Below are 26,991 nucleotides of genomic sequence, written 5' to 3'. Positions count from 1 at the left end.
GCACAAGGGATGAGGCTGAAGCAGAGCCAGTGGTCCCAGCAGCCACCACCAGATCCTTTTTCCCTGGGTCTCCTGCGACAGAGCTGTTCCTACTTGGAGGTAAGAGTCCAGGGATGGAGTAGTGGGTGATGCCTCCTTTCTAGGGATGGGACTAGACAGGGTGGGAGTTTGTCCTGGGCACTGCAGGGGTGGGGGTTATTCCTGGGTCTGGTGTGGGGCTGTGAGAGCAGATGGGAAGTGCTGGGAATGCTGATGGCCCTTATTTCCCTCTGGTTCCCCATGTGCCCCTAGAAGGTGGTGGAAGAAGGAGAAGGCTGCCACTGGGAACAGGAGGAGGAGGAGACCAGCACAACAAACACCATGGAGGAGACCAGCACAACGAACTTCACTTTTAATGATACAATTTCTGGAGCTCTGGACGGGGAGGAATTTGTGACGCGTGGATGCTTGGGCATTAGATATGCAAAGATTGCCTTTTTCGGGGTCTGTCTGGGGATTTCCCTCTGTGGGCTGGTGGGGAATGGGATGGTTGTGTGGTTCCTGGGCTTCCACATGAAACAGAACCCTTTCACTGTCTACATCCTAAATCTGGCTGTAGCTGACTTCTCCCTGCTCCTCCTTTTGCTCCTGCTTATACTGGATTTTCTGACCTTAGCAATATTTTGCACGTCTTTGTTTCGTTTTATTGATCACCATAGGAATTTTGTGAGTGCCCTTGGGCTCCCATGCTACCTGTTTGACCTGAGCAGCCTGGGGCTGCTGACAGCCCTCAGCATGGAGCGCTGTGTCTCCATCCTCTGCCCCATCTGGTATCGCTGCCACCGCCCCCGGCACCTCTCGGGTGTCGTCAGTGGGTCCCTCTGGGTTCTCATGGGGGTTTTGGTGTCCTCCATCTATGTCACCTTTACCTTTATTTGGCACTCTGCGTTCATCCTTGCAGTTGTAGCCCTCGCCATTTCCGTGGCTTTTTCCCTCATGATGTTGGTTTCCAACCTGCTCCTGTTCCTCAAGCTCTGCTGTGGCTCCCAGAGGAGACACCCAGGGAGGCTCTTTGTCACCATCCTGCTCAACGTCCTGCTCTTCTTCACCTGTGGCATCCCTTTCTGCTTGGAGGTTCTCCTCTCTCTTCCTTATTCTGATGTTTTATTCCCCGGAAACATCTACTTTCTGCTGGCACTGCTGAACAGCAGCCTCAACCCTGTGATTTATGTGCTGGTGGGGAGCTGGCGGCGGCGTCGCTTCCAGCGCTCCGTCAAAGTCGCCCTGCGGAGGGTGTTTGAGGAGAAAGCCAGGAGTGAGGAGGGCAGCCATGGCCCTGGGGACACTGCTGTGGTGGAGGAGACAGCTCTGTGAGGCACTGCTGGACGTGAGGCACCTGGAGATGTGTCACCTCAAAGACACCCACAAATATGGGACCATGTGGGCACATGGCTCTGAGCTCAGTCCTGTTCCTGTATTCCCTATGAATGACCCTCATTGCCTCAGGGAATAAACTCCATCTCCTTTGGCTCAGCAGATGAGTTTCATGGGGTTTTGGGGGATCTCTTGCCTGGACAGAGTGTGACAGGTTAAGTCCTGGGGACATATCCTGTATGGGAGGGCAGCAATTTCCCAAATCTCTGTGGGGCTGGGGCCTCTAGATGGCAGGAGAAAGGTAAGGATCTCAAGGAGCATCCTTCCCCATCTGTCTGACAGAGCCAGCCCTGCACTCCCTGCTGATGGGAAGAGACCAAACTGACCCCAGGTAGGGCTGCCGAGCTGGGGGAGGGACAGCAACATTCCCTTGCCCATTAAATGGGAATTTGTCACATTTTTCCATTCCATAATTAAATCATTCTGAGTAAAGTGCAGGGACGATGGTGAATTCCACAGAATTCTGGTGCCTGTGACCAAAAAAGAACTTGAAATAAGGAAATTCACATCACCAGGTGCTTGGACCATTTTATTGTGCAGAAATCAGGGGGTTATGCTGCTGTTCTGCAGAATGGGGCCATCCTCTGGTTCCCCAGCATCAATGTCCCAGGAAGCCCTTCAGCACCTCCATCCTGAACCTGGCCATTCTCAGGAGGAGCTCAACAGCAACTCTGCACAGCATCTTGAGCCAAAATCCAGGTTGTACTGGTCTTTTTCACATTGTTACCACCCCATAATTAGATCTGGATTTATTAATTTTGTTTGTTTCCAACATGGTAACTCTGCCCCCAAAATGTGTTGAATAAACAACATCCATTTGCTGCAGAGCTCATCCCTGGTGAACAGTGTCCAAAAATTGCTCATTTCCTTAGTTTTTCCCACTCTAAAGCCTCTGTCTTGTGTGAGGAGGGCAGGTACCTGTCTCACACCAGAGCTCTTCCTAAGGCACATTCCTGCAATGCTTGGGATGATGTTGACAGTGCCAAGAGCTCCTCATTCCCCCTGGGAGAGACCTGGGCAGCAGACCCATCTCTTGCTCAGGGGAAGTTGTCCCTCCTTTTCCCACTGCCTTAAATCCAGGGGAAGACAACGTGCCACTGCTTCTGGAAAGGGAAGTGAGAGTGAAAGCCTTGGGTGGTGAGTCATGCTTTGGAGAGTGTCAAGGTTTAGCCTTGACTAAACGCCAGGCACCTCGACTCTCTCTTGCTACAAAAAGAAAACTATAAAAAATACACTCCAATCTCATGAGTCAAATGAGATAGGACACTGGTTGGCAGGAGGATGCACAGAAAAAGGGCAAGCAGGCTCCAAGCTTAAAGTTACAAACAGTGATTTAATTACCTAAGAGAGTTGGAGGATAAATGCAAGGCAAAAATAAACTTTTCATACAGTTTTTGTTCACTCCCCCCCCCGCTAAAGAATCTATAGTATTCACCCCCTTTCCTCTTTTATAACCACCAAACCTGGGTAGGGGGGCAGGGGGTGGGGGGGTATTTTTTTCAGTCCACAGAGCAGGTCCATACATCTATTCATCACCACAGTTTTTCTACTACGAAAACTCTTTATCTATACTTATTTCTCCTTCTCATCAGGCAGTTTTTCTGCTCTCACCCCCACCCTCTTAAGAAGCAGTCTCTCTGCTCACCCCCCTTTCCCTCTTTCCAAACCCACAACACAGACAGGGGGCAGGTTGAGAGGGGTTTGTTCTCTGGTCAGTCCATCAGGGAGAGGGGTTCTCTACTTAGCCAGGGGTCCCTCCCACAAGAGACAATCCTCTGGGAACTTCTTTGGCGTGGGTCCAATCTCACGAGCAACATCCTGCCCGAATTCTGCTGCAATATGAGTCTTTTTGTCCATAGAGTGCTGTGCAGACTCTGCCGAGCCGAGGCCAGGCTGCTTCCATGCCAGGAGCAAGGCCTTTCTCTTCCTTGAAAAGGCCTCTGTAGCTTTAACTCTTTCGAGCCTCCAAACTGGATCACTGCCCTCTCCAGGCATCCACCTGCTCCTCTGGAGTGGGCTGTGGGTGGATTTCTTTACCCTTGTGGGCTCCATGGGCTGCAGGGGAACCTCCTGCTCCCCCCATGGCCTTCAGCACAGCTAGCAGAGAGTTTTCAGCTCCAGCACTGGAGCACCTCCTCCTCCACCTTCTTCACTGACCTTCACGTCTCCATGCTGTTCTCCCTCACATATTTTCACTTCCACTTCCTCCTCCTCCAACTACAAAGAAGTGAAAAAAGTGTGTGCCTGCCTTGTTTTGATTTCTTCTTAAATATGTTTTAACAGAGGCGTAACCAGCACCTCCAATTGGCCCAAACTTGGCCAGCAGCATGTCCATCACCTTCAGAGCCATCAGAGATTGGCTCTGCAGGACCTGATGTAAAAACATCCAGAACTTTCACTCAGGACACACAGGAGCCATCTTTTTGCCACACCCCACCCCTCAGACACCTCTCCAGGCCTACCACAACAGCTTCTGAGGGGTCCAAATTTCACCTAGATGTTAAAAATACTTTCCTGATGTTTTGGGCCAATCAAAACCACCACATTGACACACGTGAGGTTAAACATCTAAGAAGCATTGATTAACAGAGTTGTTAATGATTAACAGAACAGAGCAACTTCCCCATCTGAGAGGGATTTTCTCTCCCTGTCTCCCATTTTCATGTCCATTGGAAAGTAGAAACTTTCGGAGGTACAACCTCTTGTCCAGGAAAGGACTCCCATCAGCCAGGGAGTTTCTCCCAAGGCAAGTGCAGAAGGATCATGATCCTTCCATGTATTTTTCTAGCTCCAAGCACCTTCCTTGTCTCCTGTGTCACCCAGGCCACTCCCTACCTGAGCTTCCTGTTTTCCATGGAAATATAGAATGGTTTGGGTTGGAAGGGACTTTAAACACCATCCCCTTCTGACCCCATGCCACAGGCAGGGACTAGAGTACATTGCTATTCCACTAAAGTATGTTGCTCCGAGCTCCATCCAACATGTCCTGGAAAACTTCCAGGGATCCAGGGGCAGCCACAGCTTCCCTCAGACACACCTCAAGTGGAGCCAAACTTCAAGTCACAGCTGCAACATGAGTGGAGCTAAAACCATCCAGACAGCCCAGAGAAAATGGGAGAACCCAGCATAGGCAGTTCCAGCTCCAACCCCTTGTCCTGACAAGACAGCCCACAGCCCCAAACTCAGTGTGCATTTTTGGGAAAAGCCTTCCAGAGGCAATCCCAAACACCTGCCCACTTGTCTGGGCAACAGGGCTCAGTGTGAATTTTCCACACCTCAGTCTTCCCATGTGTCAGGACTTGCTGGAGCTGGACAGGAATCACTCAGGAATTGTTCTGCACTGCTGTGCCAAGATTTCTTATCCACCTGCATGCTGGCTTTAAGCAAACACACCAAGAAAATCCATTTGCAGAATGTCTGATTCTTGGTGACTCAATTTTAATATTCCATAAGGTAGGGAAGCTCATTTCTGAGGCAGAGAAAGCTCAGACCTGTTGAATAGGAAAGATTCAAAGCAAAGACTTGAAAACAAAATCTTTCAAAGGTGTCCCTGCCCATGGAGAAAGGGTCAGAATGTGATGATCTGTAAGGTTCCCTCCGACCCAAACCTTTCCATGATGATTCGTCACATCATGCAGAATCCATCCCAGGCAGGAGTTCCCCTGCTGCACACAGCACCAGCCTGACAGAGCTCCAGGAGCATTTGGACAGCACTCTCAGGCACAGGGAGGGATTGTTGGGATGGCCAGGGAGCAGGTGCAGGAGATGGCCAGGATGGTGCAGGGCCAGGAGCTGAACTCTGTGATCCTCGTGAGTCACTTCAAATTCAGGATGTTTTTTGATTCTATTTCACAGTGATTCTATTTCATGAGGATTCCACTTTATGATGATTCCACTGTGTTGTCCCTATTCCGGGGCTCTGGCACATCCTCAAAAGCCCTCTGGAAGGCAACTCTAACAGAGAGGGTGAATTCCTTTGCACAGCTCCCAGCCAGGAAGTAAATCAGAGGGTGGGCACTGCTGTTGGCACAGGCGAGCAGGACAGAGGTGCTGAGGGCAAAGACAGAGGGGTCAAAGGCTCTCAGCAAGAGCCAGAGCCCAAAATCAGCGGTGAAGAAGGGAAAGAAGGTGACAGGCAGCAGGACCAGGGCACAGAGCTTCCGTGGGGGCTGTTTCCATGAGCAGCACAGGAGCCTGGCCAGCAGGGCTAGAGCAGAGCAGATCAGGGTGAGCACTGAGAAGAGGTAGCTCAGCACCAAGGCCACCAGCACCAAAGGGCAGAAACAGGGGGTGACGGTGAGCAGGAAGGAGAGGAGCCAGAGCAGGGCACACAGGAGCACCGGGAAGCGCTGGGAGCGGTGGCAGGGCCAGCAGGACACAGGGAGGACAAAGAGAGCTGTCCAAGCACTGAGGGCTGTCAGAGAGTAGAGCCGGGCAGTGAAAGAGAAGAGGATGGTGACGTTCAGCCCGGCTGTCACACCCCGTGAGCCCAGCTGGTGGCAGAAGCTCTCTGGGCCATAAAATATCCCCAGGGCGATGGTGATGAAGAGCAGGAAGGTGAAGTCAGCGATGGCCAGGCTGAGGATGCAGATGGTGATGGGGTTCCTGCGGGTGTGGAAGCCGAGGAGCCAGAGGACAGCCCCGTTCCCCACCATTCCACACAGGCACAGGAGCAGCGTGACAGGGACTCTGCTCGAGTGGCTGTTGTCACACTCGGTCCAGTAGGAGTGCTTGTCCTCATTCCAGCTCCCGTTGGAGACTTTCCCACCGGGCTGGCTCCAGCAGGCAGGGCTGGCTGTCTCCGTGGCAGGGGACAATGTGCTCATTGTGACACCTCTGCTGCTTCTCCTTCCCCTCACACAGCTGGAGGGGTGACAAACACACACACCTTAGCAACACTGCTGTCCCCCACACGTGGCTTTCCCCATCTTTTCCCACCCCCAGCTTCCATGTGGAGCAGCACAGGGAGAGGCAAGGGACAGGACAGATTGCTAGCAGGATATGGGAGAAGGGTATGACTGCAGGAAATTAATTTTAGTATTCCCCCCCTCACTTTTCCCACAATATTTAGAGCTTTCATACCCTACACACCAAAATTCCCCCACCAAAATCAGTCAGCAGCTCCCACCTCAATGAGGGGGACACTGATTACGTTGAAAGAGAAGAGTCTGACCTTTCCTTTCACAGCCTGGAGAATTTCACTGGAGCAGACACACTGTGGGTTCACATTGCCTCACACACACCAGCTGCTGTCCCTGGGTCAGGATCTTCAAGAGCTTCCCTGGAATGCTCACTTGGGAAAGGGGAGAGAAGCCTGCTGGGTGGGCCTGGGCAGTGTCCAGTGAGGGGTCTGTCCCAGGCCCCCTTTTGTCCCTGCTGGATCATGTTCTCCAGGGCTCTCACAAACAGGGAACTATTTCTGAGCCTTTGCTGGTATCAGAGCTCTGCTTCTAATCTGCTCTTGACTTTGTCCAGGAAATGAGTAACAGGAGAGAGCCTCAGCAATGAGATATATGGGAAAACAGTTTGTCTCTGTGTCAGGTTCCTCTTTGGTTTTAAAGCAACCCCAATCCTGAAATCTTGTCTTCTGAGCTGCCTGAACTTGCCCTTCTCATTCCTGGGGTGAATCCCTAGGACCCTGTACTACAAAATTTGATTCCTGGTTCAAATGTTGTTTTCCTACTTGTATACCACAACTTCAATGGTATTTGACTTTCACCATGCAGTTTCTAAGAGGATTCATGCAATAAGGAATGCTGTGTGTGAGCTGGAGCACAGGCATACAGCAGAGGGATGATTTAACATTTCAGAAATGTCATTTTTTCTGAGAAGAGGCAAATCAGTTTTGCTCTCTTGGCTACAGCCATTAGAAAGCTAGAGATTTCAATCGACTCATCTTCTACACTCCCTTGGGAGTCAGACAGCAGCCGACAGTGAATTCCACAGAATTCCTAGAAAGCTGGAGTGAGATGATTCCCACCCAGACTGACATGTGTCTGGGAGCTGGGATGCTCCTGCTGGAATCTGGTGTGTGTGGAGACCCTGGGAGCAGAACTGCCTCCTCTCTTCCTCACTGACACTGTGTTTGTGTCCCCAGCTGTGGAATCTCACATTCCCTCACTGGGCCAATCCTTTCCAGTGCAAACAGTTCATGATCCATGAGCTAAAGGGGCTCCAGAAGAGCTGGAGAGGGACTTTGGAGAAGGGCTTGGAGTGACAGGACAAGGGGGAATGGCTTCCCACCGACAGAGGGTGGGTTGAGATGTGATACTGGGGAGAAATCCTTCCCTGTGAGGGTGCTGAGGCACAGGTTGTCCAGAGAAGCTGTGGCTGCCCCAGGATCCCTGGAAGTGTCCAAGGCCAGGTTCAATTGCATTTGGAGCAACCTGGACTTTTGGACGGTGTTGCTGCTGGTGAAGGGGTGGGATCAGTAAAAACAATCACAAGTGCTCACAGGACTGAGGAGGAGGAGGAGGATGAGCTCTGGTGAAGTGCTGATAGGGGGATAACAGCACTGCTAAATCTGATCTCTTATAACTTATTGCATCATTAAGGGGATTGGTAGTAATTAATGTGGGGTCTAACTGCTGATAACCTGGCTACAAGCAACTCTTTGCTGTCCTTTCCTTGGACAGAGTGTGCCTGCAGCAGAATGAGAAAAATGGAAATTCTTGGCTCAGCTGTGCTCCTTTGGGCCCAGGAGAACTCTGGCAATGATCCTGGAGCTCTAACCAGAAAGGGAGTTGTTCCTCACAAGCACCCAGCTGCCTCCCCAGCACTGCCAGCACTGCCAGCACTGCCAGCATTCCAGTGCCACCAGCACCACCAGCATCTTTCTGCTGCTGGAGGGACCATGACCCCTCAGGGAACAGAAACCAGGAATGGTAGAAAACTGTCAGGAATGGGACAGCAGTTGGAGAATGGGTCATTCTGCAGGAAAGGAGTGTTTCTAATCAAGAGGAAATGAAAAGCCATTCACACAGTTCTATTGGAGCTTTTAACAAAAGCCACTTCCTTTGCAGTTAAAAAAAAAAAAAAGAAACCGAAAGTGGAAGTGAATCGCAGATGTAGCCAATGATGCAATTCCCGACTGCCCTGTGACTCCACCGAGTCTTGGGAAGCAAAACTGCGACAGGGCACAGAGAGGAGTCAGTGGGACAGGAGAGGGGATCTCTGGGGAACTGGGCACTCTGTCCTTCATTTTACTGCTCTGGGAGGATCCACTTTAGGATATTGATCCCAAAGCAGCAAGAGATTTCAGGAAGCAGTGCTGATCTGGACAGACACCATTTGCCTGCTGCTGCCCCACACTGAACAGTTCAGTGCAATGTTTTCCTTCCTCCCTACCCCACCTGCCTCTCCTCCAGCAGCTGCTCTGTTCCTGCCACCCTGTCCTGGTGACTGCAGTGTCCTCCCCAGCTCCTCCCTCCTCTGCCCTGAGCTTCCCTTCTGTATCTTGGTATTGAAATCAAATGGAAAAAACTTCTTAATGCAGTGGAACACATTGGGAAGTAGGAATTCTTTATCTGCGCAGGTCATATGGAAGGATCTCTCCTTTCTCTGTGTGTGGAGAGACTTTTCAACAAGGGTTTTGTCCATTATAGTCATTCAAAGTCATAAAAACAAGTTTCTTTTCTAATGCATAAACATCACTTTCCTAGAACTATTTTCCATGCATCCACCTGCTCCTGGGAGTCCTTTAATGCTCCTGCAGGTTCATTAATGGAGGTCTCTGGTGGTTATATTCACTGAATGCTGCAATATTAAAGGTGATCTTACCTTGAATTTTCCTTTGGCCATGTGCTGTTGCTTCTTGTTATAGAACTTGTCCCAAAACCACTGCAGGCCTCCTTATCTGTTTCTCCTCTTGTTCGACCCACGTTTATCCTTCTCTGTCCACACCTTTACATACTTTTGTCTTTTCGTCCAGCTGGTCTTTCAGCAGCTTTAGGGAACCTGAAAATTTTTATTCTCTGTGTTCTTTGTCATTCTCCTGCTGAACATCCCAACCCTCCCACCTCCCTCTCCCATCCCACTATTTCCACTGCCCTCCTCCCCTGCACATCTCACTTCTCTCCACTGAATCCTTCCTGCTGCAGGGAGCTGCTGAGGAGCTGCATGGTCCATCCTGGGATTCTCCAAGCACTGACTCCCCATCCACTCTGACCACAGCCAGGGGCCTCATCCCACCACCTGCCCAGCGTCCATCCATGGAGGTGAGCACTGTCACCCCTCCTCCTGCCTCACCCACTGAAGGAGATGATCCATGTGAGATAAATATGTCCGACGTGGCCATACACAGTGTCATGCTGCTCATTGGCCTCTGTGGGCTGGCTGGGAATGCGGCTGTTGTCTGGCTCCTCAGACTGAAACGCACTAACATCAGAATTTCTTTCCTGGCTGTCATCGACTTCTTCTTCCTCCTCTTCACAGTCCCCTCTGCTCTGCTTTTCCTGGTGGAGGAAGTGTCCTGCTCCACTATCATGTCCCAGGTGTACTTGAGAGTCCTTTTCGAGGTGTCAATGTTCTTGTACTACTCGGCTCTGTGGTGGCTGACAGCCTTCGACATGGCAGTGTACAATCTGTGCAGGCGCTGCTGCCGCCTTCCCAAGCGCCTGGTGTGGGTGATAGTCTCTGTCCAATCCTGTGCCGCCTTAGCCCGCATCATTGTCATTCCCACGGTGACTTCCCTGTGTCCATCACACAAGCGGGAGCAATGTCGGATGGCTCTCGTCTCCATGTCCACCATCACCCTGCTCCTCTTAGTTGTACCTGGCATCATTTCCAGATCAATCAACTTCATTAAGGCCAAATGTGGCTCCCAGCAGCAGCAACTCAACAAGCGTGACATTGTTATCTTCCTCGCTGGGCTCTTCGCACTCCTCATTATCTGGAATTGCCTGCAGCATCTCGGCTACATTGTTGCATCCTCCCAGGTTTTTTTCCTGCTCAACTGCATCAACAGCACCAGCAAACCCTTCATCTACTTCCTGCTGGGGAGGTGTTGGAGGAGCTGCTCCATGGGGTCCCTAAGGGAATCTCTCCAGAGGGTTTTTGAGGAGCATGAAGACAACTCTGCCCGTAAAAAAGATGCCACCACAGACACAGTGGTCTGAGCCTGTTGATCCCTTTGACTGCACTGCTGAGGGACCCTCGGACAGTGGCTGAGGGTTTCCTTGAGTCACCTGATTAAGAAATATCCACAGGATCTCCCTCCCTCACTGTATTCCTGCAGGAGAAGTGAGCAGGGGCATGTGGGAGAGATGGTCTGCATGGAGCACATTGGAGCATGGCTTTCCTCTTCCCTCCCAGGTCCTAGAACACTCTTCCCCCAATGGGATATTTCCCAACCCACCTGTGATCCCAAAAATGCCCCTGGCACCTTGTTCCTGCATCCCACTGCAGTCTGATATCAATAAACAGCATCCTGAACCCTGAGCTGCCTTCACCCCGTCTGCCAGCGCTTGCTGCCTTCCTCTGGCTCCTGCTGCCAGCCGGGAATGGGGGTGGAGGGAGGGAGGGAGGGGACACAGCCATGGCTTGTGCTCCCTGCAGCAAACATGATCCCGAGTGCCCAGAGCTGGGATGGCAGCGGCACAGCCGGCATGGGCAGGATGGCCCAGGGGCTCAGCATTCCCTTCCCAGCTGCTCTCTGAGTGGCACAGCAAAGATCTCCCTGGTCCCGGCTGGAGCAGGGCAGCAGTGGGGCTGTCAGGGGGGAAGGTGGCCCTGGGGGGAGTCTGCGTGTGTCAGAGGGGTCAGGAGGGGTCAGGAAGGGTGTGGATGCTGCCGATCCCAAATGTCCTCACTGGAGAGCAGCAGAGCTACAGGTTGTGCTCAGAGCCAGGGAGAGGCCAGGAAAGCTGCTGGATGGGATGGGATGGGATGGGATGGGCAGTGGGGTGGAAATAGGGATGGGGAGCGATACCAAAAGGGGCTGGAATAAACTTTCTAACACAATGGGAAGCATTAGGAAGCAGGAATTCTTTACCTGCACAGGACACACAGAAGGATCTCTCATGGTTCTGTGTCTGAGGTGAGACTTTACAGCAGGGGTTTTATCCATTATAACCATATATAGTCATTAAAACTTATCTAATACCTAAACATCACTTTCCTCTGACTAATTTCTGTGCATCCACATCCTCCTGAGTGTCTGCCGTGGTTTCAGCCTCAGCAAACACCAGGCACCTATGGCAGCTGCTTGCTTGTTCTCTCCCCTGCCACATCCGGGAAGAGGGGAGGAAAAAAATTTAGTTAAGCGTTCATGAGCCAAAATAAAGGACAGTGAGAAAACACTTCAAGGGAAAAACAGGCTCCACTTAAAGTTGCAAAGTGAATTTATTACTAACAGAGTCAAAGGAGGATAATGAGAAGTAAAAGAAACCCTTAAAGACACTGTTTTTCCTCTCACCCCCTCGCTCCTTCCCACCAACAGTGCAGGGAGGGCAGGGTGTGGGGCTTTGGGTCAGCTCATCCCCAGGATCTTCCACTGCTCAGGGAGAGAAGTCCTTCCCTGCATTGCCATGGGCTTCCTGCCACAGGAGACAGTTCTCTGGGAACTCCTCCAGTGCAGCTCCAAACTCAGGAGCAGCAGCAGCACAGACAATCCTGCTGCAATGTGAGCTCCTCCCACAGGCAGTCAGTCCTCCCAAACTGCTGTGCTGTGGCTCCCTCATCCACAGGCTGCACTCCTCCAAGGACAGGCTGCTCCAGCTGGGAATCAAGGGCTCTCTCTCTCCAGCAGGTCTCCCACTGGATCACAGCCTCCTCCAGGCACACACCCACTCTGGCATGGGGCACTTCCTCCATGGGCTGTGGGTGGATTTCTGCATCCCTGTTGGACCCCATGGGCTGCAGGGGCACAGCTGCTTCACCATGGTCTTCACCACAGCCTACAGAGGAAACTTGGCTCTGGTGCCTGGAGCACCTCCTCCCTCACCTTCTGCACTGCCCTTGGTGTCTCCATGTTGTTTCCCTCACATGTTGTCACCTCCTCTTCCTCCTTCCCTGGCTAGAAACAACTGCATGCACATTTGCTTTGATTTCTCCTCCAATATGTTATCACAGAGGAGTACCCAGCATCTCTAACTGGTACAGGCTTGGCCAGCAGCATATATATCATCTTCAGAGCCATTAGAGATTGGCTCTGCTGGACATGGTGAAAGCTTCCAGAAGCTTCTCACAGGAGCCATCTTTGTGGCACCCCTACTAACAAAAACTGGGCCAAGCAAAACCAACACAGAGGGTCATTCCATGGGGAGTACAGCCAGAGAACAGGGCTGAGCCAGGCTGCTCTGGCTCAGAGCCGTGTGGCCTCATGTCCCCATACTTCTGGCTGTCTCTGACACATCTCCAGGTGCCACATGTCCAGCAGTGCCTCACAGAGCTGTCTCCTCCACCCCAGCAGTGTCCCCAGGGCTGTGGCTCCCCTCCTCACTCGTGCTTTTCCCCTCAAACACTTTCTGCAGATCAACGCAGATGGAGTACGGAAAGTGCTGCTGGCAGCTCCCCACCAGCACATAAATCACAGGGTTGAGGGTGCAGTACAACAATGCCAGCAGCAAGGAGGAGTTTTCTGGGAATAACTCGACAGCATCAGAAAGGTTGAGGAGAACCTCCAAGCAGAAAGGGATGCTGAAGGCAAAGAAGAGCAGGACATTGAGCAGGATGGTGACACAGGGCTTCCCTGGCTGCCACCTCTGGGAGCCACAGCAGAGCCTGAGGAACAGGAACAGGTTGGAAACCAACATCACTATGGACAGAATCAGGGAAATCACAAGGGCTACACCTGCAAGGACTGTCTCTGAGTCTTCAGTAAAGGTGAGGTAGAGGGAGGACACCAAAACCCCAGTGAGAACCCAGATGGACCCACTGATGACACCCGAGAGGTGCCGGGGGCGGTGGCTTTGGTACCAGATGGGGCAGAGGATGGAGACACAGCGCTCCAGGCTGAGGGCTGTCAGCAGCCCCAGGCTGCTCAGGTCAAACAGGTGGCACAGGAGTTCCACTGCAAATACAAAATCTGTGTAGAGAGGAGCAAGATGAATCAAAGATGTGCAAAATGGTGCTAAGGTCAGAAAAGCCAAGATAAGCAGGGAGAACAGGAGGAGCAGGGAGAAGTCAGCTACAGCCAGATTTAGGGTGTAGACAGTGAAAGGGTTCTGCTTCATGTAGAAGCCCAGGAACCATATGGCCATCCCATTCCCCACCATCCCACAGAGGGAAATCCCCAGACAGACCCCTGCAAGAGCAATCAGTGTGTAGGGAAAGCTCGAGCATTGATCTGGGAGATATTCCTCCAAGTCCACAGATCCATTCAGGGTGAGGTTTGTTGTGCTGGTCTCCTCCATGGTGAATGATCCCATTCCCAGTGGCAGCCTTCTCTTTTTCCCAGCACTTCCTAGGGAGAGATGAGGAACCAGAGGGAAATAAAGGCCATCAGCATTCCCAGCACTTCCCATCTGCTCACACAGCCCCAGGAAGAACCTCCACCCCTGCAGTGCCCAGGCCCAGGGCAGGAAAAATCTGTCACTACTCCATCCCCGGACTCCTCCCTCCAGTAGGAACAGCTCTGTCACAGGAACCCCACGGGAAAAGGATCTGGGGATGGCTGTTGGGACCACAGGCTCTGCTTCAGCCTCCTCCCTCGTGCCTGTTGTGTGCAGCCCTTAGCCCAGAGATCACATCCCATGGTCAGAGCTTCCTGTCACAATCTCACCACATCAGTGACAGCTTCCCCTCACATGTCCCAGGGACAGAGATCTTGTCAGGAGGAGGTGGCTTCATCACCCCCTTCCTCTCCTCCCCCCAGTTCTTCATGAGGAGCTGCTGATCTGCTATGATCCTATTAATTCAGACACTGAAATTCTATAATTTTAAACACCATTTACTGGGTCTAAAACAATGAAGAAAGAGAGCACAGCACAGATAATATTATGTCCCTTCAGATGCTGTGAACCTTGAGGCAAAATACTCCTCTGGTGAGGGAAGAGCCTGTCCATGGAAAGCCTGCTCCACTATGGTCCTTTCAGCTTCTACAGGGTTTTGTGAACCCCTCAGAAATTCCAGCCCTCATTGTGAACCCAGTCCCTGCCCCTTGGGTGCCAACAGAGCCCCTGAGCAGCAGCCATGAGGACAAGCACTGGCCTTGTGTCCACTTGCTGTGGGAAATCACCAGTGCCCAGACACAGGAGTGCACGAGGGCTTTGCCCACAGCCTCTCATCACATCCCATCTAACCACAATCAGCAGCCCAATTACCCCTACTGAGCATGTGTCTCCTCTGAGATTAGGTTTGTGGGGTACATGGTGCTGCCAGTGTGCTCTTATCTCCAAGTGGTTCCTGCCACACAATCTCAGCCTTTCACAACACAGGGACTGGCATTTTGTTGCTTGTTTTCTGCCCTTCTTTCATGCATTTTCCATCTCCTCTGGAGTTGTATCCTGTGCTTGTCATCCCCCAGACTGATGTGCTCCAAAGATATCCTTGTTGATGCACAAGGTCCATGGTCTCTCCAGGGTGTCCAGCCTGGAGCTGCAGGATTTGGAGCTAGAGGAAGACTTGAAACAAGGAGAGAACACAAGTTCGAGGTCCATCCCTGAGAGGAAGATGGAGAAAGGTGCAACTCCTGGAAGTGTGTCCCAGAAAGCAGTTGGGAGAAGTCTTTGAATGCCAGATACATGTCACTAGAGGCACTGAGCAACTTGTGCTGTTGCAGATCTGCACATCAGGGATTTCTCACTCTTGGAGGTTTCTGGCTCATCTCTCTCACCTCTCTGCCATCCTCCACCCCTGGGAAGGATTTATGTCCCCTCCTGTGTTGATGGATACCCACCATCCACCACCACACAGGGAAAGCCAGAAGCCCCTCACATGGTGGGACAACAGCAGAGAATGGCAGGAAGAGAGGAAGGGGTTGACGTGGCCACCTCCTCCTGACAAGATCTCTGTCCCTGGGACATGTGAGGGGAAGCTGTCACTGATGTGGTGAGATTGTGAGGGGAGGCTCTGACCATGGGATGTGATCTCTGGGCTAAGGGCTGCACACCAGGCACAAGGGATGAGGCTGAAGCAGAGCCTGTGGTCCCAGCAGCCATCACCAGATCCTTTTCCCCTGGGGCTCCTGTGACAGAGCTGTTCCTACTTGGAGGTAAGAGTCCAGGGATGGAGTAGTGGGTGATGCTTCCTTTCTAGGGATGGGAGTGGACAGGGTGGGAGTTTGTCCTGGGCACTGCAGGGGTGGGGGCTGGTGTGGGGCTGTGTGAGCAGATGGGAAGTGCTGGGAATGCTGATGGCCCTTATTTCCCTCTAGTTCCCCATCTCTCCCTAGAAGGTGGTGGAAGAAGGAGAAGGCTGCCACTGGGAACAGGATCATTCCCCATGGAGGAGAGCAGCACAACAAACTTCACCTTTAATGATACAATTTATCAAGCTCTGGACAGGGAGGAATTTATTATGCGTGAATGCTTGGGCATTCCATATACAAGGATTGCCATTTCTGGGGTTGGTCTGGGGATTTCCCTCTGTGGGCTGGTGGGGAATGGGATGGTTGTGTGGTTCCTGGGCTTCTACATGAAGCAGAACCCTTTCACTGTCTACATCCTAAATCTGGCTGTAGCTGACTTCTGCCTGCTCCTCCTGTTCTCCCTGCTTATACTGGGTTTTCTGACCTTAGCAATATTTTGCACGTCTTTGTTTCGTTTTCTTGCACACTATTGGTATTTTGTGAAGGTCCTTGGGTTCCCATGCCACCTGTTTGACCTGAGCAGCCTGGGGCTGCTGACAGCCCTCAGCGTGGAGCGCTGTGTCTCCATCCTCTGCCCCATCTGGTATCGCTGCCACCGCCCCCGGCACCTCTCGGGTGTCATCAGTGGGTCCCTCTGGGTTCTCATGGGGGTTTTGGTGTCCTCCTTCTATGTCCCCTACACCTTTATTCGGTACTCTGCGACCATCCTTGCAGTTGTAGCCCTCACCATTTCCGTGGCTTTTTCCCTCATGATGTTGGTTTCCAACCTGCTCCTGTTCCTCAAGCTCTGCTGTGGCTCCCAGAGGAGACACCCAGGGAGGCTCTTTGTCACCATCCTGCTCAACGTCCTGCTCTTCTTCGCCTGTGGCATCCCTTTCTGTGTGGACGTTCTCCTCTCTCGTCCTTATTCTGATGCTTTATTCCCCGGAAACATCTACTTTCTGCTGGCATTGCTGAACAGCAGCCTCAACCCTGTGATTTATGTGCTTGTGGGGAGCTGGCGGCAGCGTCGCTTCCAGCGCTCCGTCAAAGTCGCTCTGCAGAGGGTGTTTGAGGAGAAAGCTAGGAGTGAGGAGGGCAGCCATGGCCCTGGGGACACTGCTGTGGTGGAGGAGACAGCTCTGTGAGGCACCTGGAGATGTGTCACCTCAAAGACACCCACAAATATGGGACCATGTGGGCACATGGCTCTGAGCTCAGTCCTGTTCCTGTATTCCCTATGAATGACCCTCATTGCCTCAGCCTCAGGGAATAAACTCCATCTCCTTTGGCTCAGCAGATGAGTTTCATGGGGTTTTGGGGGATCTCCTGCATTGACAGAGTGTGACAGGTTAAGTCCTGGGGACACATCCAGCATGGGGTGGCAGTGATTTCCCAAATCTCTGTGGGGCTGGGGCCTCTAGATGGCAGGAGAAAGGTAAGGATCTCAAGGAGCATCCTTCCCTTTCTGTCTGACAGAGCCAGCCCTGCACTCCCTGCTGATGGGAAGAGACTAAACTGACCCCAGGCAGGGCTGCTGAGTTAAGGGAGGGACAGCAACATTCCCTTGCCCATTAAGTGGGAATTTGTCACATTCTTCCATTCCATAATTAAATCATTCCGAGTAAAGTGCAGGGACGATGGTGAATTCCACAGAATTCTGGTGCCTGTGACCAAAAAAGAGCTTGAAATAAGGAAATTCACATAGCCAGGTGCTTGGACCATTTTATTGTGCAGAAATCAGGGGGTTATGCTGCTGTTCTGCAGAATGGGGCCATCCTCTGGTTCCCCAGCATCAATGTCCAAGGAAGCCCTTCAGCACCTCCATCCTGAACCTGGCCATTCTCAGGAGGAGCTGAACAGCAACTCTGCACAGAAGCTTGAGCCAAAATCCAGGTTGTACTGATCTTTTTCACATTGTTACCACCCCATAATTAGATCTGGCTTTATTCGTTTTGTTTGTTTCCAACATGGTAACTCTGCCCCCAAAATTTCTTGAATAAAGGACATCCATTTGCTGCAGAGCTCATCCCTGGTGAACAGTGTCCAAAAATTGCTCGTTTCCGTAGTTTTGCCCACTCTAAAGCCTCTGTCTTGTGTGAGGAGGGCAAGTACCTTTCTCATACCAGAGCTCTTCCTAAGGCACGTTCTTGTAATACTTGGGATGATGTAGACAGTGCCAAGAGCTCCTCATTCCTCCTGGGAGAGATCTGGGCAGCAGACACATCTCTTGCTCAGAGGAACTTGTCCCTCCTTTTCCCACTGCCTTAAATCCAGGGGAAAGCAATGTGCCACTGCTTCTGGAAAGGGAAGTGAGAGTGAAAGCCTTGGGTGGTGAGTCATGCTTTGGAGACACACATGAGGTAAAATATCTAAAAATCATTTAGAAACAAAGTTGTTAATGATTAACAGAACAGAGCAACATCCACAGCTGAGAGGGATTTTCTTTCCCTGTCTCTCATTTTCCTGTCCATTGGAAAGTAGAAACTTTCTGAGGTACAACCTCTTATCCAGGAAAGGACTCCCATCATGAAGGGAGTTTCTCCCAAGGCAAGTGCAGAAGGATCATGATCCTTCCATGTATTTTTCTAGCTCCTGTTGGGGTGGGTGATACCATCTCAGGAACTGCTGAGGAGCTGAGGAGTTCCAATACAGCAGAACCCCACTGGTGGAAGCCTTCTTAGTCCTCCCCCCTGGAGAACACGATGGTTCCTCCCCAAATTATGTAAATCCCCCCAGCTGTAACCTAACCCCTGATTGCAACCCTTCCTCCTCCCATTGGTTGTGGTGTTCCCCCCGCCTCCTCTCCCCTGACCCTCCAGCCGCCCCTTTAAATGTAGACGGCTGGGGTGTCTCGCCCTCTTTCACCCTGGAACCCTTCAGAATAAACTCTGGAACCTCCGGCTGACTGAGCGCTCTGAATTCTTTGTCTTTGGTAACGCACGAGTTATCCAACTCCTTGGGTGAGTGAGAATATGTGCCTTACACCGGCACGGGTGTGAGAAGGGCTTTTCTGTACAGCACCAGGCAGTGCTGGCTGGAGTGATCTCTCGATAGCCATAGAGACACTTTCGGTAAACGCAGAGGCCTGGTTCCACCCCTCCTCCCCCTCCGCGTTGAGTGGCGCTCGATACAGGGACCTGAAAAATCCCTGAAAGTGTCTCGGAAGGCTTTATGCCATAGATGTCACGATCGGAGCAGCTACTTCCCTCGAAAACAGGTCTAAGTTTTATTAGATCTGTTTAAAGAGGCAGCCGAGAAATCTCCGTTTGTCTGGGACAGGAGAAATCGGCCAAACCAGAGAACCACGCCGAAATTTTTTTTACACTCTCGGAAGCCTCGAGGTGGTAAGTGAGGCTTTGCTGGGGTGAATCCTTCTTTTGTTTTTCTCCTTAATTTTTTTCTTTCGGTGTTGGGAAGAATTTATTTGGGGAATATGGGTGGGAAGTTAACCCGTCCTCAATCAGAGCTTTATACCTCCCTTAAAACTACTCTTAAGTCAGATAATTCCCAGTTCTCTAAGGGGAATTTAAAATGTTTTGTTCGCTGGATTTTTAACATCTTTCCAAATGTTTCTGTAGCTACTGTTCAATCTCTTAGCTTTTGGGATAAAATCGGACACGAGCTGACTGTTCTCACACAGGCTGGGGATCGAAAGGTTGCTAATTTTCTCCCTTTGTTTGTAGTGATTTATAAGTCTGTTAAGAACGCCAAGACTGAAACAGTTCTGCCTAAAAATTCAGATCTCTCTCGTGCTGCCTCCCCCGTGTCTGTCCCCTCCCCCGCTGTCCCCAAACCCTCGGAACCCCAGCGGGGAGGAGCGCTCTCTCCCCTATCCCCTGCTCCAGCCGGGTCTGGCCAGCCCGGCTCGAGCCTGTCCCTCACCCTCTTCCCAGCTCCCCAAAACCTCCCTGCCTTGACTCCATGTTTCTCACGAGACGGCACAAACCATGCGTTACCCACCCCCTGCCGTGGGTCAATATGGCGCGGACCACGTGGAGATACAAGCTAGCATGCCTGATCCTTATCAGCTTAAACTTCCCGGGCTGGCATCGGCCCCGCCCCTTGCATCATCGGGTATTCCTGCGCCGGGTTCACCCCCCCCCGCGGTGTCGGGTGTCGTCCCTGCGTCAGCCCTGCCCCCCGCGGGGAGCTCCCATCCCAGCGCGGGTCCCTCCCTCGTTCACCCCCCCCTCCCCTGCGGCGCTACGCCTACTGCCCCGCTCCTCCCCGGTTCCCACGGCAACGGAGCCGGCCAGCGACAGAGGAAGAGCCAGCCCCGCCGGCACCGGCCTCGGGCTGCCTGCTCTTCTTCGGATGAGGAAAGCAGCGATTCTGAAGAGGATCCCTGGCTTGATATACGCAGACAAGCAGCACACGAGGGGCACTGGGAAATAGCAAACAAAATCTCTGTCACTGCTGCTCCAGTCCATTATAATAAAGCTGGAGGAAACCCCCGCTGGGATGCCCTCCCATACGCACAGATAAAAGAGATGTGCAAGGCAGGGAAGGATTTTGGGCGTAACTCCCCTTACTTTAAGAACCTACTCCAAGCTACCTTTGCTGCGAATGTACTGGTCCCACATGATATAAAAAATCTTATGGCATGCCTTCTGTCACCTGGAGAATACATGCTGTGGGACAGAACTTGGAGAAAACAATTAAAAGACCTCCTCCAGGTATATCACAGAGATGCCAACAGGGCTCACATAACACTAGATGATCTTTGCGGGGAAGGAAACCTGGTTAAACCCCAGGATCAGGCGAGACAATTGCCTGAACTGATTTTAGAAGATATCAAAAGAGAGGCTGACAGAGCTTTGCTCTCAACCCCCTCGGATTCCACTCCCTCTCTGAATTTCTCCACCATAAAACAAACTATCAACGAGTCCTTTATAAAATTCTTCGATAGACTAAAAGAGTCAGTTGAAAAGCAAGTTGGGAATCCAGAAGCCCAAAAGGAGCTGCTGCGTGCATTAGCTATGGCAAATGCTAATGAGAGTTGTAAAAAAGTCCTCCAGGCACTCCCACTAGACCCACCTCCTACCCTCGATCAGATGATTGAGGCTTGCACCAAATTAGCATCTCCTGAGGCAACCATAGCCCAAGCAGTTTCAAAAGGGGTAGCAGAAGCACTAGCAGCTTCTCAGAAACCTCCACGGAGATGTTATAATTGTGGGAGTTTTGAACACATTGCCAAAGACTGCCCTAAACCAAAGCGTGTTAAGAGAAATACTAACAATAATACTGAAGCTGTGCCCCCAGGCTGTCCCTGCCAGCATCACCATCAGAAGGACCAGGGAAACGAACATTGAAGCGCGGCACGGCTCCGCGCCAGGACAAAAATTCTACAGCCGTCTCTCCCTGCCCTGCCACCCCTGCCATGGATGATAACAGCACACCACACAGCGGAACAGACAAAAGACTCTGTCTTGTAAGTACTGATACACACCACTTCCGCAATGGAAATCAACAACACATATATGTGGGCTTTGAAAAACCTTTTGACAGGACTGTGGACATTCTAGTAGTCGGGGACACTAAGCATGGTCCACCTGAACTTTTTATTTTACCCGAGGTGCACAAAATAGACCCCAATGGACAAGTACAAATTTCTGTCTCCTGTAACAACACTCCCTGGTTTCTATCAAAGGGTCAGGTAGTAGCACAAGCTATCATACTGCCTGAAAACCACCCCAGGTGCCACAGAACACCTTCCATATGGTGGGCAGAAGTTGTAGGCGCAGACAAGCCCATGATGCATTGTAAACTACACAATGATAAATCCACTGCTTACCTGACAGGGATGGTAGACACAGGGGCCGATGTAACCATCATTTCTCGAGCAGAATGGCCCTAGGACTGGAAGACCAAACCAGCAGGCGGCAGAATCACAGGCATAGGAGGGTCAGCAACTTCCCAGAGGAGTACAAATAATATCATCATAGAAAGCCCTGAAGGTCACACAGCCACCATCCGCCCGTACGTAATTGACTCTGGTTTTACCCTCTGGGGCAGAGATCTCCTTACCCAGTGGGGGACTCAGCTGGTAATCCCACCTCCATCTCAGGATTTTTAGTTGGGGCCACTGGGGTGCACTCCACCCCGCCCCTAACCTGGAAGACAAGCGACCCCGTGTGGGTGACCCAGTGGCCCTTAAGCACAGAGAAGCTCAGCGCTTTAGAATCCCTAGTAGAAGAACAGCTCGCCAAAGGTCATATTGTACCATCTAATAGCCCTTGGAACTCCCCTGTCTTTGTCATACGGAAACCTGGAAAAGACAAATGGAGGCTCCTCCAAGACCTCAGGAAAATCAATGAAGTCATTGAAGATATGGGACCCCTACAGCCTGGCCTGCCCTCGCCCTCAATGCTTCCTAGGAATTGGAAGCTTGCTGTCATTGACATTAAGGACTGTTTCTTCACAATCCCCCTACACCCAAGTGATGCTCCTCGGTTTGCTTTCTCCGTGCCATCCCTAAACCAGGAAGCCCCCCAGCGCAGATACCACTGGTGTGTGTTGCCCCAGGGTATGAAAAATTCTCCAACTATTTGCCAATGGTACGTGGCTCACGTCCTGTCCCCCATCTGCAAAGAGTTTGCACGTTCTATCATTCTCCACTACATGGATGATGTGTTAATTTGTGCACCAAATAATAAATACCTGAACTTAACTCTAGAAAAAACTATTCAAGCCATTGAGAAAGCAGGGTTTGAGATCCAGCAGGAAAAGATTCAGCGTACCTGCCCGTGGACCTACCTGGGACTCCGCATCAGCGAACGGACCATCGTACCCCAGCAGCTCACCATCAAAGACAACCCAAAGACACTCCGGGACTTGCACCAACTGTGTGGTTCTATAAACTGGATTCGTCCTCTGCTGGGAATTACTACGCAAGACCTTGCTCCGCTGTTTAACCTCCTGAAAGGCTGTGACCACCTGGACTCGCCCCGAGTCATCACAGAGGAGGCCCGGGAATCCATCGCTAAGGTACAGCTTGCCCTGTCTTCTCGCCAAGCCCATCGGACAAGTCCTGAGTTGCCTTTTAATTTCATCGTTCTGGGTGAGTCACCTAGGCTGTATGGACTGATTTTTCAATGGGACACTGCACAAAAAGACCCACTTCTTATAATAGAGTGGATTTTCTTACCACATCAGCCGCTCAAAACCATAACAACAAGAAAGGAACTAGTGGCTCAACTAATTATGAGAGCCAGAGCACGCCTCCGTACCCTTGCAGGGTGTGATTTCACCTGCATCTATCCGTCATTGGAAAGTGAATCCTTAGCAAACTTACTCCAAACAAATGAACACCTTCAAGTTGCTCTGGATAGTTATCCAGGCAAGATTTCAAATCATCATCCAAAACACAAATTATTCAATTCGGCTTTTCATTTGGCCCCAAAAGAACTCCAAAATCGAACCCCTCTCAAGGCTCTAACTGTTTTTACAGATGGCTCCGGGAAATCCCATAAGTCAGTCGTGACTTGGAAACATCCCAAAACGCAAGTGTGGGAGCACGATATCCAAATAATCGAAGGCTCACCGCAAATTGCGGAACTTGCGGCTGCTGTTAGAGCTTTTGAGATGTTCGAAGAACCTATTAATCTGGTAACAGATTCAGCTTATGTAGCTGGAGTAGTCGCCAGAGCAGAACATGCCTGGCTAAAAGAAGTGTCAAATCCTAAATTGTTGGGGAAGATGAAATAGGAAGGCCTTACAGATATGATAGCCTTGCAAAAGATGATGAGAATATGGGAAATATGAGCGAGATTAAAATGAAAACAAGATTCGAGTTGTAGAGTAACTAGAGGACAATGGTATGGCCAAGGCAGGTAATCCCCCTTCCTGATTGAACAATGCCCTCTGCCCAGGCAAGTCCAAGGGCCAGGGCTGACCTTACCTGCCTGATAGAAATCCCAAAAAGGCAGTTTTTCTAAGGTTTGAAACAAGACCCTATATGCTAATGTGATGACTCTTATAGGCTGTATGTAAATGCTGTAGGACTTGTAGTTTGTCTTAGATTGGTTAAAGAAGAGTTGAATATTCAACAGAGAAGACAATTTATTGTATTGTAAACGGCAAATCGCTCTCTTTAAGCTCTTCTCTTCCTGCTCTCTCTCTCTCTCTCTCTCCTCTCTCTGCTGGCCTGCTTGGAGTCGCGTCTTGCGACTCAGCAGGCCTCTCACCCCCACTCTATTTCGCAATAAACCCACGTGCTTTGAAGATCTCTTGCCTCTATTTTTACCCCCATAACTGAACCCCACGGAGTCAATTCTTACACTAAATTGTATAAACTGCTCTCAAAACTTGTTTTTCTGCTGTCCCACAGAAAGCAGCCGTTCCATGTGATGCATGTAAGGTCACACACCGATCTCCCTGGACCAGTTGCTGAAGGGAATCGGAGGGCAGACGCTCTAGCTATGCCGGTGAAAGCTCCTAACATTCCAGACACCTTTGCTCAGGCAAAGCTGAGCCATCAATTTTACCATCAGAATGTACCAGCACTGATGAGAATGTTTAAATTACCCCGAAACCAGGCAAGGGCAATTGTAGCAACCTGTCCTAGCTGTCAGAGCTACCAAGTGCCATCATTAGGGTCTGGAGTTAACCCCCGAGGTCTGGGCAGCTGTGAAGTCTGGCAAACAGATGTAACCCATGTCCCCCAGTTTGGCAGATTGAAATATGTGCACGTTTCTGTAGACACATTTTCTGGAGCTGTTTTTGCATCTGCCCATGCAGGAGAAAAGGCAAGAGATGTTATACAGCACTTTCTCCTTGCTTTTGCTACCCTGGGCGTTCCTGCTGAGATAAAAACTGACAACGGTCCAGCTTACATCTCTAACAAACTTCAAGAGTTTTTTAGCTCATGGGGCATCAAACACATTACAGGTATCCCCCACTCCCCCACAGGACAATCCATAGTTGAGAGGACCCACCAGACAATTAAGAGGGTCCTAGACCATCAGCGGGGAGGGTCAGAACTCAATTCTCCCATTATGAGACTCTGCAAAGCCCTTTTTACAATAAATTTCTTAAACAGTTCGTTTGAAGAGCCTGACCCCCCTGTGTTCCGGCATTTTACCAATTCGACCCAAGCCAAATTAAAAGAACAACCACCAGTGTTAATCAAAGATCCAGAAAGCCATCAAATATCAGGCCCTTTTTCACTAATTGTATGGGGGAGGGGATATGCTTGTGTTTCCACACCTTCAGGACCCAAGTGGATACCAGGAAAATATGTAAAGCCCTACCTCCGACCGTCAGTGACAGCTCCTGAGCAGGCGAAAGATGACACACCAGACACTGACAAAGAAACTCCAGACAAAGAAACCAGTGCCGCTTGGAGAAGACGTCGGCGCAAGATTCCAGCCATGTGAACAGCTATTTGTGCCGCCTTCAAGCAGTTCCCCAAACCCACAAATCCCTTATCTGTTACCCTCATGTGTTTCCCTAACCCACAACCTTATTACCTGTGTCTTATAAAAAAAAGGGGGGATGAGGGGGAAAAAAGAAAGAAGTAACAGAAAACCATCTTTTAATGATTTTTGCTTGAAATCCCACAGAAAAAGGACTACCTATACCTCTCTTACCACCATGCCTGTAATTGCCTACCTCTGCATTCTCCTGACCTCCTGCATCCTGTTACCACCAGAGGTTCTCGCATGGATTGTCCCTCAGCCAAAGACCAATATGTGGGTTACATTGGCAAAGGCACTCCAGCAAGACCATATGTGCCTGTCTATGGGCAGCGTCAGTGACCCACTTTCATCATGCCTGGTGGGGATCCCTCTCCACAAAGATGAACTGCCTTTTGCAAACGAGGTGCTCCCCCAGAAAGAAGCTTGGGAGAAATGGGTAAGCACGCTGGCAACAGCACCAGAGGAACCCCACGAATTACTACTATTGGGGTCCTCCCAGGCTACCCTTTACCTCAAGTTTGTCTTCAGCCCGAAAAGACGGATGGCATTATCCTGGTCAGAACACCAGAAATTAAGTCATAGTAGAAAAGCAACACCCCAGGGAAAAGTTTACTCTGTCAGTAATTGGTGTCAGGATAAAAAGGTCATCCCAACAGAGTCATCTGTACACCCCAAAATGCTGCCCAAAGGTATGTTCCTGATTTGTGGGAATCAGGCGTGGTCTGGAATCCCATCCCAGCTCCAAGGGGGACCGTGCACTCTTGGCAGGCTTTCTGTACTAGCACCCAACAAAACCCAAATTCTGCATTGGAAAAACCATACTCGATTGGCCCGCCAAAAAAGAAATATACAACAATTAGATCCTAATTGTGATAGCGAAATTATCAATTGGTCATTGTCTAAAAGGATTGCTGCATCGTTTTTCCTGCCTGGAGTAGCAGCAGCAAAAGCCCTAGGAGAACTTAGCCACCTTGAGTGCTGGCTCGGAAAGCATGCCAACCTAACCTCGAGTGCCCTCTCTCAGCTTCTTGAAGATGAAGAAACCACCAGGCATGCAACACTGCAAAACAGAGCAGCCATCGATTTTCTTTTATTGGCCCATGGATATGGCTGTGAGGAATTCGAAGGACTGTGTTGCTTTAACCTGTCATCTCATAGCCAGAGCATCCACGGGACGATACAGAAAATAAAGGATCAAATCAAAGAACTGAAGACAGAAAAAGAAACAGACTGGATTGGCGATCTTTTCGGACAGTGGGGACTTCAGGGATGGCTAGCATCCTTAGTCAAAACTGGACTGTGGGTGATCCTAATAATTTTCCTTGTTCTAAGCTTGTTCGGTTGCCTCAAGAAGTGTTTAACTAAGCAAGTAGGGGAGGCCTTTCCTTTAAATAAAGAAGGGGGAGTTGTTGGGGTGGGTGATACCATCTCAGGAACTGCTGAGGAGCTGAGGAGTTCCAATACAGCAGAACCCCACTGGTGGAAGCCTTCTTAGTCCTCCCCCCTGGAGAACACGATGGTTCCTCCCCAAATTATGTAAATCCCCCCAGCTGTAACCTAACCCCCGATTGCAACCCTTCCTCCTCCCATTGGTTGTGGTGTTCCCCCGCCTCCTCTCCCCTGACCCTCCAGCCGCCCCTTTAAATGTAGACGGCTGGGGTGTCTCGTCCTCTTTCACGCTGGAACCCTTCAGAATAAACCTCTGGAACCTCCGGCTGACTGAGCGCTCTGAATTCTTTGTCTCTGGTAACGCACGAGTTATCCAACTCCGTGGGTGAGTGAGAATATGTGCCTTACACCGGCACGGGTGTGAGAAGGGCTTTTCTGTACAGCACCAGAGCAGTGCTGGCTGGAGTGATCTCTCGATAGCCATAGAGACACTTTCGGTAAACGCAGAGGCCTGGTTCCACCCCTGTTCCCCCTCCGCGT

The 26,991-nt window shown here is 50.8% G+C and overlaps 2 protein-coding genes across 2 annotated transcripts in view; one reads left to right on the top strand and one right to left on the bottom strand.

Annotated features, from left to right (window-relative positions):
* The window catches only part of LOC146436778 (mas-related G-protein coupled receptor member H-like), a 14,385-nt gene extending 3,754 nt beyond the window's left edge, over nucleotides 1–10,631 (top strand). Inside the window, exon 2 of the mRNA XM_085063271.1 lies at nucleotides 10,350–10,631. Within this exon, the coding sequence (XP_084919397.1) occupies nucleotides 10,350–10,529 (180 nt within the window). The 3' untranslated portion in view covers nucleotides 10,530–10,631. The remainder of the gene's footprint in view (nucleotides 1–10,349) is intronic.
* On the bottom strand, nucleotides 4,841–6,302 carry LOC146436779 (mas-related G-protein coupled receptor member X2-like). Its single transcript, XM_085063901.1, has one exon. It carries the CDS (start codon nucleotides 6,237–6,239, stop codon nucleotides 5,295–5,297), a length of 945 nt encoding a protein of 314 aa, XP_084920027.1. The 5' UTR covers nucleotides 6,240–6,302; the 3' UTR covers nucleotides 4,841–5,294.
* Nucleotides 10,632–26,991: the final 16,360 nt, after the last annotated feature.

This window comes from Lichenostomus cassidix, chromosome 5, assembly GCF_008360975.1.
Source record: "Lichenostomus cassidix isolate B80296 chromosome 5, HeHo_3.0, whole genome shotgun sequence".
Classification (NCBI taxonomy): domain Eukaryota; kingdom Metazoa; phylum Chordata; class Aves; order Passeriformes; family Meliphagidae; genus Lichenostomus; species Lichenostomus cassidix.
The sequence above is the reverse complement of the archived record's forward strand: the minus strand, read 5'-3'. Positions and strand labels throughout refer to the sequence as shown.